This window comes from Miscanthus floridulus, chromosome 2 (assembly GCF_019320115.1).
Source record: "Miscanthus floridulus cultivar M001 chromosome 2, ASM1932011v1, whole genome shotgun sequence".
Taxonomy (NCBI): Eukaryota; Viridiplantae; Streptophyta; class Magnoliopsida; order Poales; family Poaceae; genus Miscanthus; species Miscanthus floridulus.
The window spans coordinates 126,305,269-126,321,231 of record NC_089581.1 but is presented as its reverse complement, the minus strand read 5'-3'; the positions used below and the strand labels follow the sequence as shown (position 1 = coordinate 126,321,231).

The 15,963-nt window shown below is 49.8% G+C and overlaps 1 protein-coding gene across 1 annotated transcript; it reads right to left on the bottom strand.

Moving 5' to 3' along the window:
* Positions 1–14,075: 14,075 nt before the first annotated feature.
* On the bottom strand, positions 14,076–14,474 carry LOC136537026 (uncharacterized). The gene has a single exon (XM_066529129.1). The coding sequence runs from the start codon at positions 14,472–14,474 to the stop codon at positions 14,076–14,078; it is 399 nt and encodes a 132-aa protein (XP_066385226.1).
* Between the last annotated feature and the right edge of the window lie 1,489 nt (positions 14,475–15,963).

Sequence of the window (15,963 nt, the reverse complement as noted above, 5' to 3'; positions counted from 1 at the left end):
CCCCCCCCCCCCCCCCCCCAAAAAAAAACGCACAAAGTTTTCCTAAAAAGATTAATTAGACTGACTACAAATCACTTTTTTTTTTCTTCAGGCTATTGGTTTCCATAACATTCCTGATATTCTATGCTTAGCCCGATCAAGTTTTGGTACCTTATTAAATAGGTTAATTTACCATATGCGTAATGCCGTCGTTACTTGGAAGTACTACTCGGTGGATTCTGAAACTTTGAAAGGCTGGCAGCCTGCATTGATTTCTTCAGAAGATTCTCATGATGACCACGAAGCAACATCACTTCAAATGTACAATTTATAGCAGAGTAAAACTATTTTATATACATAATATGTTAACAAATATATCTATATCTGACAGTCATATACGAACTGCATATTCATCACAAGGTTCAACCTAAATAACCAATGCACAGTCCGCTTGCATGTTCCATCAGAAGGTCGCCAAACACTGGTCCAAATTCTATATAAGGCGCGGCAAAGCCGCGCTGTTTTCTAGTTTACAAGGAAGCTGCTAGCGTGACAAGAAGAGAGAACATCGTTATCAGAGGATCTTTCCGATGGACCAACGTCGGCCGTCTTTGTCCCTATATCCGGCGTACATGTCACACACTACTAGTAGTGCATCGATAATATATAGAGCATGGAAGTATGGAACAGTTGCTAGTGCGGAGAGTTGGCTCATTCTTCGCCAGTGTTAAAGCGTGAGCGAGTGAATAGAGCATGGATGAAAAGTGACGGATGTATTCTCTAGGGAACAGTAAAAGTATATATATATATATATATACATGCTTAGAATGGACAGTTGCTTGTCAGTGACACAAGTCACATGCTCTCTGTATGCCTAAAGGGAACCGTCATTAACAGTTGCTAATGATGTAGATAATCCTAAATGTATACCAAAAAAAAATCTTAACACTCCTTGATCAATTGGTTTCATAAAGGCATCATTTTTTGTTCATCAGTCATCGTCTTGAATCTTTGGGAAACCTGTGGAAAAAAAACAAAGTATACCTAGACAAAACTCCTTAAAACATTGTGGGAAAAATAAGAAGAAGCACCATGATAATTAATTAACTTCCTTCCAAATTGTTTGCAATTCTCGCAGCAACGCGCGGGGTATCTTCTACTCCACGAACAAATTGGAAGGAAGTTAATTGATTAGAGATAATGTAGATAACTTACAATTAAGATGTTGAAAGTTAGTGGAATGACATGTTTATTAGTGAGAGATGATGTTGATAGTTAGTGGAGGATGATTTGGATAGCTTGCGTCTCGAGATAACTTACAGGGAAGATTACCTAGCTATATTATAACTAATCTATAAGACTTCGTCACAAAGCCCTTGTTTAGTTGGAGAAATTTGGATTTTGGGGCTACTGTAGCACGTTCGTTTTTATTTGGTAAATAGTGTTCAAACATGGACTAATTAGGCTTAAAACGTTCGTCTCGCAATTTCCCACCAAACTGTGCAATTAGTTTTTTCTTTTCGTCTACATTTAATGCTCCATGCACGAGCCACAAACATTTGATGTGACAGGTACTGTAGCAACCTTTTGGAAATTGGGGTGGAACTAAACAAGGGCAAAGTTGAAAGGTTCAGCCCAAGAACTTGCCAACTCGGAATCTGCACTCACAAACCTCAGTGACGAACTGAAGGCCCAATGATCCAAAAAAGAAAAACCGAAGGCCCAAAATTTGTGTACTTGGGCCTATTGAAGCAAACGCCTGGTAGAGACCAAATCAGCCTTGGGCCTGATCTTTGCATTAGATTGCGCTTGTTGGTCTCCTTCCAGAAAACAGCCACGGCTTATTGGTCGTTTGCGATCGGTAAGTTATGATGAACGGGGCTAAGCAGATCCTTATTTACAAATGAGATCCTTATTTTTGCTTTTAATTAAAAGAGATCATCATTATTATATATTTTTAGAAAGGCCTGGATTTATATTTACGCATTTAAGTGAACTCACCGTGTCCCCGTTACTTGCTTGGTTTCGCTTACTCCTACCCGATCCATTCCAAATTATAAAACGCTTTGGTTTTTTAATACATTATTTTTACTATGCATATAGGCATAATGTATATCTAAGTATATATAAAAAATTATGTATTTAGAAACCAAAACGTCTTATAATTTAGAATAGAGAGAGTACTTGTTACCACTTATCCACTGCTCTGTGCTGTCCTCTAACGTGGTTTGTCCTTATCTTCTCTTTAAGTTGATAGCACTTAAGGATCAATGAACATTTCTAATATTTAAATTTGAGTTTTGCATTAATAGTGCTCGACCTAGGAGAGTTTCAAATTTATTAGAACTTGTGTTCCATGTGTAAATTCAAAGCATCCATGTATAAAATTTCTAAAGTATAAATGTTGATGGATATGTAATTCTCTATATAAGGTAAAAGCACGCATGTACACATCGATGTTGATGCATTTGCGCTAGTAATCATAGGACACTATTGTTCTAAATGGCCTGTTATAGCACCGCTATTTTCATATGTATATAGTTTTTTTAGAATTACATAGTACAACGCAGACGTCCCCAACACGTATGCACACTCACTCCTATAAACACACGTACGTAAACCCTACTCTATGAGCACCTTCGAAGGACTGAGCAGGCATATCTTGAGATTCACGAAGTCACCACAGACGCCTCGCTGTCGACGGAGACGTCGCCTACCACTGAAAGCATAGCGCTGTTAAATCCTGGAATAAATCCAGGAAAATACGTACACCCGTGCCAAGTCGAGGACTTAAACCCGAGTGGGCAGGTTCCACCACAAGGAACCTAACCAACTGATATATTATCAGTTCGCATATGTATATACCGCTATGGTAAGCTAGTTGTCATTCTGCTATTGTTGCATATGACGCTTTAACTCCGCTAAACACTACTAATTTGACTTTGCCACCAAATATTTTAGCACCGCTAATCTTGATCGAGATAAATATCCATTCTTTACTCTAGATAACTATGATTATGCCTCTTTGTTGTGTTTTTTTACTTAATAAATAATGTAATGAATCGCTAAAACATTGTTGAATTGTTTATTGTTGAATGAATATGAATACTGATTATAGTCATGTATACACGGATTGATTTGATCAATGTTAAGCAATGAATGTAGAGACATGTTCTCTTAGGTCCTTGTATATGTATTTGAATATTTGTCATAAAATTTATTTAGTTACATGTTTTATGTATACATAACTAACTAATTAATATTTTCATGTTTTCTATAAAATTGCTAAATGAAATAGCTTCCATTATATTATATCTTCGCTATAGCTTTTCATAACTTTCGAATGAAGCTATATTGCTGTTCGGCCCGCTATTTAAAATCTTGTCTAAAACTCACACACCATGAATCAAAGTTGTAGGGATATATCACACAATAAAAGAACAAGTTTTTTTGTGGGGGGCTATCCCTCTTTCATGACCGTTTGATCTTGACATCGTTTTATATCAACCTTCCGTCGTCCAAGATCTTACTCTCCCCTGTTAATAACCTTTTTGATCTAACCACCGTGACATATGAGCCTTCCGTTATCTGAGATCTTACATTACCCCATGTCCCCCCTCAATCCCAATGCTCGACTCCATCTCGGAGTCTCGGTCACGTACGCCTCTCGGAGGAGTCTCGGTCACATACACCTGTGGAATGTAACTCGACTCCCACTCGGTCACAGCGCGGCAACACGTCAGCAAAACGGAATTAATCACACAGCTTGATTCCCTCTCAATCACAGCTAGCCCCTAACCGTGTCCTACCCAGCCATCATGCACACGCATATACAGGTTCAATCTCATGTACATGATGCACACGTATAATTCCACTCTTATTAGATCGAAGGTGGTGGCCAGATCGCGAAAAAGAGCGCAGCCCCTCGCGGGGTGGCAGAGGTGAAAGGAGGAAGACGCGAAGGCGTCGCTGCTTCTCTGAGCACTGAGCAAGTGGGCGCGCTCTGCCACGGCGAGCACCCCTCACGGCGGCCCACCTTTCCCATGGCTAGCTCCCCCACAGACTGCCTCTCCCCACGTGCTACCTCTCTTTTGAGCGCTGTTCCTCTCTCCAAGCATGCTCGCCCTGGCTTCTATGGTCTGAAATCCTTCGGCTTCGGGGTACTGAGGAGCTGCTGTTCTCCATGGCCGGCCTTGGGGGCGTCGCTGCCATGCTGTAGTCCATGGCCGCCGTGGGGAGGGCGGCGGGGAGGCGCTGTAGTCGCGCTGCCCATGGGACCGGCCAAGGGGAGCGGGGCAGGCGGGCGGCGCTAGCCGTGGGGGTGTGCGAGGTGGGCGGGCTATGCTGGCCATTGGGGCACTGAGCGTGGGGAGGCGGGCGGCGGTGTGGGCCACCGTGCTTGGAGTAGATGTGTCGGTGTAGAAAGTGACCAACTAGTGAATATTTGTAGTTTTGCTGTACGTTGTGATCGGAGATGGCCTAGCACTCAATGACACAGGATTTATACTGGTTCAGGCAATGTGCCCTACGTCTAGTCGGGGTCGGTCGGTGACTTTATTCCTGAGCCTAGGTGCTTGAAGTTTGCAGTGGGGTTACAAACAAGAAGGAGAAAGAAGGGGTGTACAAGAGGTCCGGTCGGCTCCGGTCGGAAGGGCCAAGAGCGACAGGAGCTACGCTATGAGCTAAGTGTTCAAGCGTGTGCTTGGGGTACGAACTCGGCGGTTCTGTGGTTGTGAGTTAGTGAACTTGATCAACTGGAATCCTTTTTCGTTGGAGGAAGTTGAAAGGTCCTTGATTGGTTTTGGTAATCGAGTGACAACTTAGGTGGACTAATTGTGTTTATGTGAGATACACAGGTGATTAGTCCACAGTTACATGTGTGTGAGCAACATATGCCATGAAGGTGAAAATGGCTTGGAGATGTTGCAAAGCTCACACATGTGATGATGAAGGAGCTTAAATGCACATGAGACATGACATTGAGTCATGTGATCAAGGTGGAGAAGATCAAGACAAGACTTGGCTTGATGGACCGGTTGCAAGCGTGAAGGGCAAGTCGAAGGCTTTGGAGTGATGGACCGCGTGGCGGTGAAGCTTGAGCAAGACTTGGCGCCGATGACGATGGCAACGGTGAAGAGCAAGTAGAGTCAAGATCGATGAACCAATATGATCACGTGATGATATGAAGTGGATCATATCATTGTTGATCGTGTTGGTGCATGTGTTGCATCGACATTGGAGGAGATGGAATGGAATGCGCAAGGCAAAGGTATAACCTAGGGCATTTCATTTCACCGGTCATAGGTGTGTAGAGAAGTTTATGACCGGGTTTAGGATAGATGGCCGTACTATCAAGAGGGGCAAACTTGTTTGCATATCGGTCATCTAGTGCCACTCGAGTGATCTAACTTTGCATTGTCGCTAGGATCGAGTGGCGTTGCAAGTTGAGTGGCTAACATCCTTTGGGAAATGATTGTGAAAATGCTAACACACATACACATGGTGGTGTACACTTGGTGGTGTTGGCACATTTACAAAGGAGGTGATGTTTGCAAGGGTGAGATGGGTTTGGGTCCCTCTCTCCCTCCCACCGAGCTTGTGAGGCGGGATTCGGCGCTTTCAGGAAAATGGAATGTCTATTTTCTATTGCGCCGGATGCAAATTCTTGTGGTTAGCACACTTGAGCAAGGGTGAAGAGAATGGAGGAGATGCCAGCGTCGGTCAAGTGACCGGACGCTGGATCCAAAAGCACCGGACGTTGACTGCCTTCGTCCGGTCGCGCTGACGTGGAGTGTAGCAGTAGCTGGAGAGTGACCGGACGCTGGTGCTGCGTCCGATCATGTTCGACCGGACGCGTCCGGTCATGCTCGGGAGCTTACTGGAAACGACCGGACGCTGGGGGTTCAGCGTCCGGTCAGTTGAGTGCTGCTGCGTCCGGTCAAGTTAAGTGACCGTTGGAACCGGGACACGTGGTTGTCTGCGAGCGACCGGACGCTGAGGTCCAGCGTCCGGTCAACACGACCGGAGCGTCCGGTCGGCCCGACCGTTGCCCAGTGAAGGGGTAACGGCTAGTTTAGCCCTTGGGGCTATAAATAGAAGTGGCCTTCGGCCATGGCTGGTGTGGAGCACCTTGGGGGACTTTGTGTCCATGCTTGAGAGTGCTTGGGAGCCCTCCATCACACATATACTTGATAGTGATTATTCGATTGTGTGAGTGAGCGATTCTAGTGCGATTGCATCGTGAGGTTGCATCGAGTGGCACTAGGTGATCGAGTTGCAAGCCGGTGGTGCTTGTTACTCTTGGAGGTTGCCACCTCCTAGACGGCTTGGTGGTGGTCTCTGTCGAAGCGCGCAAGAAGCTTGTGCAGCGCTCCAGAGAAGTGCTTGTGAGGGGCATTGTGCTCGCCCCGCGGGAGCCTCGAAGAGCAACTCTAGTAAAGCATGTCATTGAGCTACCCTCACTCAAGGGGTAGGTTCTTACGGCGCCCGACGTGCGGGCTTAGCGGGTGATGCTAATTAGCCGCCGAACCACCAAGTGAGCGGTCGACACAACGGGGACTAGCGTGTTGGCAAACACGTGAACCTCGGGAGAAAAATCATCGTGTCAACCTTGTTCTTCCCGTTGGTTTGCATCCCCATTACACAAGCTTGCAATTACTTTTATACATATTAAGCTTGTGTAGTTGCTCTTGTAATTAGATAGCTTGTGTAGCTTGCTAATTACCTTCTTGCTTGTGTAGCATAGAAGTAGCTCCCTTGCGTGGCTAATTTGGTTTTAGTAACCTTGTTAGTCACATTGCTTAGTTTGTGTAGCTAAGTATTTGCGCTCTCTAATTAGGCATTGGTTGCCTTGTTATTGAGCATTGGTAGTGAGCTTAGTTAGCTTTGTGCTTTTGCTTACTAGCTTGTGTAGGAGCTCCCTTGTTGCTTAAAGTACTAGTGGCATAGGTTTGTGTAACCTTGCTCCTAGAATTGTTTAGGAGAGCTCTAGCTAGCCCGGCACCTTTGTTGCATAATTGTTATCTTTGCAAGGTGCTAGTGAACATAGATAGAGGGGTGTAGTCTTGGCTAGACCGATAGTTATAATTCCGCACTTGTTTCGGTTAGTCGACGCGATTAATTTTAGAAAAGACTATTCACCCTCCCCTCTAGTCGCCATCTCGACCCTTCAGAAGTGCACCCCCTTTTATAGATGATGGGGACGGCTTTACAAGTGAGAAGGAAAAGGTGCGTATGTTACCGAGCCTTGTTACCCATGCCTACCGAGCCTTGTTGCCCACACCGGTGGGTATAAGATTATGGTAGGCGCCTACAACACTATTGATGTGACTGTAGAATGGCAGAGAGGTCGTGCTACCTTTTTCAGGGATGGTGGACATCGGTACCTGCTAATACTGTTTGATGCCTAGAGGCATGTGAGGAGTCTCGCTATGTTCACCCGGTACGGTAAATCCTGGTGCCCATACCGCTATCGATGTCCAGAGGCACGCGGGGGCCTTACCATATGAGAGTTTTAGCGGCCCCTACAATACTATAGAGGGAGATGTCGGCGCCTATAATACTGTTTGTGTCAGGGTGGCTGCAGAGTACTGTTTCGTGTAGGGTATGGTCCCTGGTATAGTGGTTTTGACTTGTGAGCCTTGCCTTGCCTTTCTCTGCTTGTCTTCTGGTTCCTACCAAGCGGGGGTCCCCGGTCAGATGGCTCCAGTCGGCTCTGAGTGCGTCGGTCAGAGAAGAGCGGTGAGCAGGGTTTCTACGATCCCCCGGTTGAAGATGTGGAGTTAGAGCCGGAAGTAGTGTTTTGGGCTAGGCCTTCCGATCGGAGAGGCCGTCCGGTGGCGGCTAGAGTTGAAGCGAACGCTCTGGTCGGAGAGGTGGGCCGAAGCAGCACGATGAGAGGGCGCTGTTCTTCTTCGGCCGGTCCTTTCGGTCAGTGACTAGGCCGCCCTTCTGGTCTGTCATTTTAGACTCTTGGGCCGAGCCTTGACGTGGAAGCCGGTCCCCGAGGGACCCCGGGTTGATGAACCTGACAGGAGCCCTCGAGCCCCCGGGTGATTCGGATAGAATCATCCGGGGGATTTTTGTCTTGCCGCCGGGTGCGTGCGAGCACACACGCTGGTGTAGCCCTCGAGCCCCCGGGCGGTTCGGGCAGAACCGTTTGGGGGGTTTTCTATGTTGTCAGTGGAGGAGTTTTTTCGTTTTTGAGATGGAGTTTTGTCGACCAAGGCGTTGTTGTGCAGTCGAGGCGGGTTTTAGTTGTTTTGAGAGATTGGGCGAGAGGGAGCTTGTGGACCCTAGCGTCGGTGCACGCCGTGGATCGAGTGAGAGAGTCAGTCAAGGGTTTTGGACGAGACAGAGCTTCACTGATCCTGGCGTCGATGTGTGCCGTGGGATCGAGTGAAGCAGTTAGTTTTAGATGAGACAGAGCTCACTGATCCTAGCGTCGATGTGCGCTGTGGGATCGAGTGAGGCAGTTAGTTTTGAACGAGATAGAGCTCACTAACCCTGGCGTTGATGCGCGCCGTGGGATCGAGCGAGTCGGAGTCGTGTTGTGGATGAGACAGTGCTCACTGATCCTGGTGTCGATGCGCGCCATGGGATCGAGTGAGGGAGTTAGTCTTGGATGAGACAGAGCTTACTGATGCTGGCGTCGATGCGCGCCATGGGATCGAGCGAGTCAGAGTCGTGTTTTGGACGAGATAGTGCTCACTGATCCTGGCGTCGATTCGTGCTATGGGATCGAGCGAGGGAGTCAGTCTTGGATGAGACAGAGCTCATTGATGCTGGCGTCGATGCGCATCGTGGGATCAAGCGAGTTGGAGTCTTATTTTGGACGAGACAGTGCTCACTGATCCTGGCGTCGATGCACACCGTGGGATCGAGCAAGGGAGTTAGTCTTGGATGAGACAGTGCTCACTGATCCTGGCGTCGATGCGCACCATGGGATCGAGCGAGGGAGTCAGTCTTGGACAAGATAGAGCTCACTGATGCTGGCGTCGATGCGCGCCATGGGATCGAGCGAGTCGGAGTCATGTTTTGGACAAGACAGTGCTCACTGATCCTGGCGTTGATGCGCGCCATGGGATTGAGTGAGGGAGTCAGTCTTGGATGAGACAGTGCTCACTGATCCTGGCATCGATGTGCGCCATGGGATCAAGTGAGGGAGTCATTCTTGGACGAGACAGAGCTCACTGATGCTGGCGTCGATGCATGCCGTGGGATCGAGTGAGTCAAAGTCGTGTTTTGGACGAGATAGTGCTCACTGATCCTGGCATCAATGCATGCCGTGGGATCGAGCGAGGGAGTCAGTCTTAGATGAGACAGAGCTCACTGATGCTGGTGTCGATGCACGCCATGGGATCGAGCGAGTCGGAGTCATGTTTTTGGAGTCGACGTGAGTTTGGAGTCACAGTCCTTGGTTTTTTGGAGCGCAGTCAGAAGTGTAGCCGGATGACATGTGTGCAGAGTCGACACGAGTTCGGAGTCGTGGTCCCTAGTTTTTTGGAGCGCAGTTAGAAGTGTAGTTAGTTGGTTAGTTTACAGATCGGATGAGGTGGTGCTCGCGGATCCTGGCGTCGGTGCGCGCCATGGGACTGGGCAAGTCAGAGTCATGGATCCTAGCGAGTTCGGGGTCGCAGTCCCTGGCGTTTGTCTTGAGCCCCCGAGCCCTATTGGGCCTTCATAGGGGTCGATGTGAGTTGTGTGCGTTACCCCATCCTCGGTTCCTCACAACCGGAGGGCTAAGTCTTGTCGCCTGTCCTGATCGCTCGGGCTCGAACGACGTCGCTCAGTGAGTTTGCTAACGGGTATGATCGAGTGGAATCTGGGTCCGTCGTTCATGACGGGGTCGGCATAGCCCTCTTGTGACATCCCACTACTCCTTTACCTACAACCTGACAGATGCCTGGGTCGTTCTGGAGACCGACCCGGGGGCCTAACGGCCTCTCCTCGATGGAGATTTTGTGGGCTTGGCGAGAGGTTCAGGATCGAATGAGAAGGTTGAGATGACTCTGTTGGTTGCTCATGTCGAATGAGGCAACCGCCGCTTTGTGACGCAACACGAAACATTGTGATGCATTTCGCTGCACGTGTGATGCTTAGTTCCTGAGCCCCCGAGCGGTTCAGGGCCTGAATCGTCTAGGAGGTTCGGGCATATGGGATGAATGCGCGTATGGATGTATGAAACAATTGTAAGGAAATAGAGGGGGTTGGTAGTGCTCACCTTGATGGCTTGAGTGATGGGGTTCGGAGAGCTTTAGTCGGAAATGTCCAACCGGGACATGCGCTCGTCAATCGTGGGTGAGTCCTTGTGTGAATAGTTTTTGGATTAATGAACACATGCTCACCTTGATGGCCTAAGTGATGTGGTTTGGAGAGCTTTAGTCAGAAATGGCCGACCGGGATCCACGCTCGTTGTTCGTGGGTGAGCCCCTATGTGAACAGTTTTTATATTAATGAACACATGAGTCCCGTTCTCTGTGATAGGATCACTATCTGTTCCTTGTTTTTATCCTGGCATAGCTATTGTTTTTGTCCTTTCTTTTTCACACCTGCCTGTTAGTTCCATAGGCTATAGCTTTTTTAAGAGCCTGGGCATGGCCCGTGGGGCTCGACTGCTCGTAGTCGTAGGTTGTGGCGGGGCGCGTTCGGTTAGGAGTGAGAACAAAGTTACGTAGGACAATTGAAGGAAAGGAAAAGTGCTTCCATTCAAGAAAAAATTGTTTACCATGTGATAATAAAAACATAGGTAATATTTGATATTATGCCCTTATGTAGCCCCCGAGCGACCCGGGCCAAAACTGTTCGGGCCGGGGTGCTTTTCAGGAGTAAGTGTTGACTAAAAAATTAGTAATACCAAATTTTTAGGGGAAAAAACGACGTAGCTGTTCAATGTTCCAAGTGTTGGTGATAGCGTTGCTGTTGTCGTCCTCCAGTTGGTAGGTGCCCAGTCGGATTACTTCAGTCACCGTATAGGGTCCTTCCCATGGTGGAGAGAGTTTGTGTTTTTCCTTTGTTGATTGGGTCCTCTAGAGTATGAGGTCGCCAACTTCGAGGATTCTCCCCCTGAACTTTCTTTCGTGGTACCTATGGAGAGTTTGCTGATAGCGAGCGGAGCGGATGACGATCGTCTCACGGGCTTCCTTGAGCAGGTCGACTATGTCTTGCTGAGCCTCAACGGCTCGGTCATGGTCGAAAGCCTTCACTCTTGGGGTACCCTGGTCAAGGTCGGAGGGCAGCACTGCCTCAGCTCCGTAAGCCAAGAAGAAAGGCATGAACCCTGTGGATCGGTTCGGGGTCGTTCTTAGGCTCTAGAGGATTTCTAGGACCTCTGCCACCCATCATCCAGTGTATTTGTTGAGTCTGTCGAAGATGCGTGACTTGAGTCCTTGGAGGACCATGCCATTGGCGCGCTCGACCTGCCCGTTGGTTCATGGATGTCCGACCGAGGCCTAGTTGATCCTGATGCCGTATCCATTACTGAAGTCTAGGAACTTCTTTCCGGTGAAGTTGGTTCCGTGGTCAGTGATGATATAGTTAGGAACTCCGAACCGATAGATAATGTCGAGGAAGAATTTGACCGCCTCTTCCGAGCAGAGGTTTGTGATGGGCTTGGCCTCTATCCACTTGGTGAATTTGTCGACTGCTATGAGTAGGTGAGTGAAATCGCCTGGGCCCTTTTTGAGGGGTCCCACCATGTTGAGGCCCTAGACCATGAATGGCTAGGTGACGGGGATGGTTTGGAGTTCCTATGCCGGCAGATGTGTTTACCGAGCGTAGAACTGTCATCCTTCATACTTGCGGATGACCTCCTCTGCATCTTGTAGCGCGGCGGGCCAGTAAAAACCTTGGCGAAAGGCTTTTCCAACCAGCGACCGTGGGGCCGCATGATGCCCGCAAATCCCAACATGGACCTCGAGGAGGAGCTACCTCCCCTGGTTGGTGGGGATACACTTCATGAGTACCCCTGACGGACTCCATTTGTAGAGCTCGTCACCGAGTACGACGAAGGTCTTGGCGCGCTGGGCGATTCGTCGGGCTTTGGTTTTTTTGGGCGAGAGAACCTCCTCGAGGAGGTAGGCGAGTAGCGGTATTCGCTAGTCGGTTTGATCGAGTGCCAATACGGCGACATACGCCAGCTAGGCGGTGGGGTGTTTCTAGATCGGACTTTTTGGGATGCGGGCGGCTGGCTCATGGATGTCATTGATGAAGACCCTGCTCGGGGATGGATCCCGTCTGGCAGCCAATTTTGTAAGGAAATCGGTGGTGGCGTTGTCCCTTCGAGGGACATGATGCAGTTCGATCCCCTAAAATTTGTCCTCGAGCTTGTGGACCTCTTGGCAGTATGCTGTCATGAGGGGGCTTTTGTAGGAGGACTCCTTTATGACCTGATCCACGACTAGTTCTACGTCGCCGCGAACATAGAGTCATGTAGCACTGAGCTCAATGGCGATGCACAGTCCGTTGATAAGGGCCTCGTATTCTGCGGCGTTGTTTGAGGCTAAAAAATGTAGGCGGATGGCGTATCGGAGCCTACTCCCATCTGGAGAGATCAGAACCACTCAAGCCCCCGAGCTGAGCGCCATTATAGACCCATTGAAGTACATTGACCAGTACTTGTGGGTGACATCCGGGGTCGGTAGCTGGACCTCCATCCATTCGATGACAAAATCCATGAAGGCCTAGGACTTAATAGCGGTGCGAGGGGTATATCTGATGTCATGGCCCATGAGTTCGAGCGCCCACTTGGAGATTCGTCCCGCGGCATCGTGGTTGCGGATGATTTCTCCGAGTGGGTATGAAGTGACGACCATAGCTTCGTGGTCGGTGAAGTAGTGTAGGAGCTTCCTGGTCGCCATTAGCATGGCATACATGAGTTTTTGCACCTGGGGGTAACGGACCTTTCGGTTGGTGAGTACCTCCTCGATGAACTATACGGGTCGCTGAACTTTGAGCTGGTGTCCTGGTTCCTCCCTTTCAATGACCAGGGCGGCACTCACGACATGGTTGCTTGCCGTGATGTACAGGAGTAGTGGTTCTCCCTGTTCGAGAGCGATGAGGATCGGGGTCGACATCAGGGACGCTTTGAGGCTTTCCAGAGCCTGCTAGGCTTCCTCAGTCCAAATGAAGGCATTCATCTTTTTGAGGAGCTTGTAGAGTGGCATCCCCCATTCACTGAGCCAAGAGATGAAGCAGCTCAGGGCAGCCAGACAACCGGTGAGCCTTTGTATGCCCTTGACATTGCGTATGGGGCCCATGTTGGAAATGGCCGTGACCTTTTCGAGGTTGGCCTCGATGCCGCGTTCGGACACGATGTATCCGAGCAGCTTCCCCTTCGAAACCCCAAAAACACATTTCTTGGGGTTCAGCTTGATGTTGAACCTTCGGAGGTTCACGAATGTCGTGGCTAGGTCTGCCATCAGGTCGTAAGCTTTGGCTGTTTTGACCACTATGTCATCAATGTAGATGGCAATTGTTGGTTTCGGTCGCTCGACTTGACCAGGCTGATTGAGCGGGTCGATTTGGTCGGTGAAGCATTGCTGCATGCACCTTTGGTAGGTGGCGCTAGCATTCTTTAGGCCAAAAGGCATAGTTACATAGTAGTACGAACCATACGGGGTGATGAACGAGGTCACAAGCATATCAAATTCTTTCATCGCGATCTAGTGATAGCCTGAGTAGGCATCCAGAAAGGAGAGGATCTCATAACTCGAGGTGGAGTCAACTATCTGGTCTATGCGCGGCAAAGGAAAGTGATCCTTTGGGCATGCCTTGTTGAGCCCAGTATAATCAACACACATTCTCCACTTCCCAGTCTTCTTTTTGACAAGAACGGGATTGGCGAGCCAGTTAGAGTGGAATACCTCTCTGATGAGTCCTGCTGCTAGGAGTTTGGCGATCTCTTCACCTATGGCCCTACGCCTCTCGTCGTCGAAGCGACATAGACGCTGCTTGGTGGGCTTTGAGCTTAGGATAAGGCACAATGTGTGCTCGGCGACCTCCCGTGGTATCCCCGGCATGTTAGAGGGCTGCCATGCAAATACATCATGATTGTCACGTAGGAAGGTGACGAGCTCGCATTCCTATTTGGTCGAGAGCTAGGTCTCGATCCAAACCGTCTTGGTTGGGTTAGCGGGGTCGATTCCCACCGCCTTGGCTTCTTTGAGCAGACGGAAGGCCATCGAGGAAGTTGGTTTATTGCAGTCTAGGACTACCGGAGCCGATGACTCCCCGAGCTGCGGGAGCTCAGATGAGTTGACGACCGCGGTGGTGAGCTCGTAGTGCTCGCAGTCGCACGCGAGGGTGTGCGAAAAGGCGCTACTCACAGTGATGATGCTGTTTGGTCCCAGCATCTTCATCTTGAGGTAGGTGTAGTTTGGGATCGCCATGTACCTTGTGTAGCATGGTCGCCCCAAGATGGCATGGTAGGACCCTGGAAAGTCCACCACCTCGAAGGTGAGGATCTCTAAGCGGAAGTTGGCCCGGCTACCGAACATGATGGACAGATTGATCTATCTGAGCGGGTATGCCTGCGCTCTTGGGATTACCCCATGAAAGGGGGAGCCTGCTAGGCGGAGCTCCGATCGGGGGATGCACATGGCATCGAGGGTGTCGACGTATAGGATGTTGAGGCCGCTACCTCCGTCCATCAGCACCTTGGTAAGGCGCTTCTTGTGGACGATGGGGTCGACGACGAGCGGGTAGCATCCCGGTCTCACGACATGGGGGGATGATCCCTCTGATCGAAGGTGATCGGAGATTCCGACTAGTTGAGGAAGGAGGGGATGGCCGTCTTGGCGGTGCATGCCTCTCGATAGCAAACCTTGTGCTATCGCTTGGTCCAGATGGCATTGAACCCACCGAAGATCATGATGCATTCATCTAGGTCAGGGAAAACATCCCCGTCCTTGCCTGCCATGCCTCCTTTCTTGGCCACCATCTCCTTGTTGTCTCCCTCCTTTGGCCCACCGGTCTGTCGAAGGAAACATTTGAGGAGCTCATAGTCCTTATAGAGGTGTTTGACGAGGTAGGCATGGTTGGTGCATGGGCTATCCATGAGTTTGTTGAAGTGGTCAGGTAGCCCTTGTTGGGGCTGCTTGCCCGTGCGATTAGCCGCGGCTACCATTGTGGTGTTGTCCGATCGGCACCGATCCTTTTTGTTCTTCTTGCCCCTCTGTGTGGAGGGGCCCTCGTCTGGGTTCGTGCACTTAGCCTTGCCTTTGTCCTGGCCTTCGCCGAAAACTGCTCTGACCGCCTCCTCGCTAGAGGCGTGGTTAGTGGCGACATCGACCAGGTCGTGGGTGGTACGGGGTTTCAGGCAGCCAAGCTTGTGGATCAGGGACTCACAGTTTGTCTTGGAGAGGAAGGCACTGATGACGTCTGCGTCGATGACATCAGGGAGGGAATTGCATCGTTGGGAGAACCTACGGATGTAATCTCATAGGGACTCGCTAGGCTCCTACTAACAACTCTTGAGGTCCCAAGAGTTCCTAGGATAGACATACATCCCCCTGGAAATTCCTGATGAAACCCCTCTTGAGGTCCACCCAGTTGCGGACGCTGTCGTGCGGGAGGAATTCAAGACATGCCCGTACATGTTCCCCACGCAGATGGGAAGATACTGAATGATGAAATAGTCATCATCCACTTGTCCGGCCTGATGGGCGAGCTGGAAGTCTTCAAGCCAAATGCCTGGGTTTGTCTCCCCGATGTATTTGGCTATGTTGGTGGGTGGCCTAAATCACTGCGGGAACGGTGCTCTCCGGATACACCGGCTGAAGGCCCATGGTCCCAGGCCCTCAGGGCTAGGCTTCGGTCATCTGGCCGGTGACCGCACCTAGGGCGTGTTTCACTACTCCCCTCGAGGGTTTGGCTAGGATCCGTGTCGCCTGTCGTCGTACGGTGGATGTCATGATTGTGTCGGGCCTGATGCCGGTTGCTGACGATGCTACGTGCGTCCTGGTGCGGATTCGGGATCCACCTCTG

Bases quoted from the DNA above. Each gene is read 5' to 3' on its own strand.
- LOC136537026 (XM_066529129.1), bottom strand. From the start codon at position 14,474: ATGTTCGGTAGCCGGGCCAACTTCCGCTTAGAGATCCTCACCTTCGAG.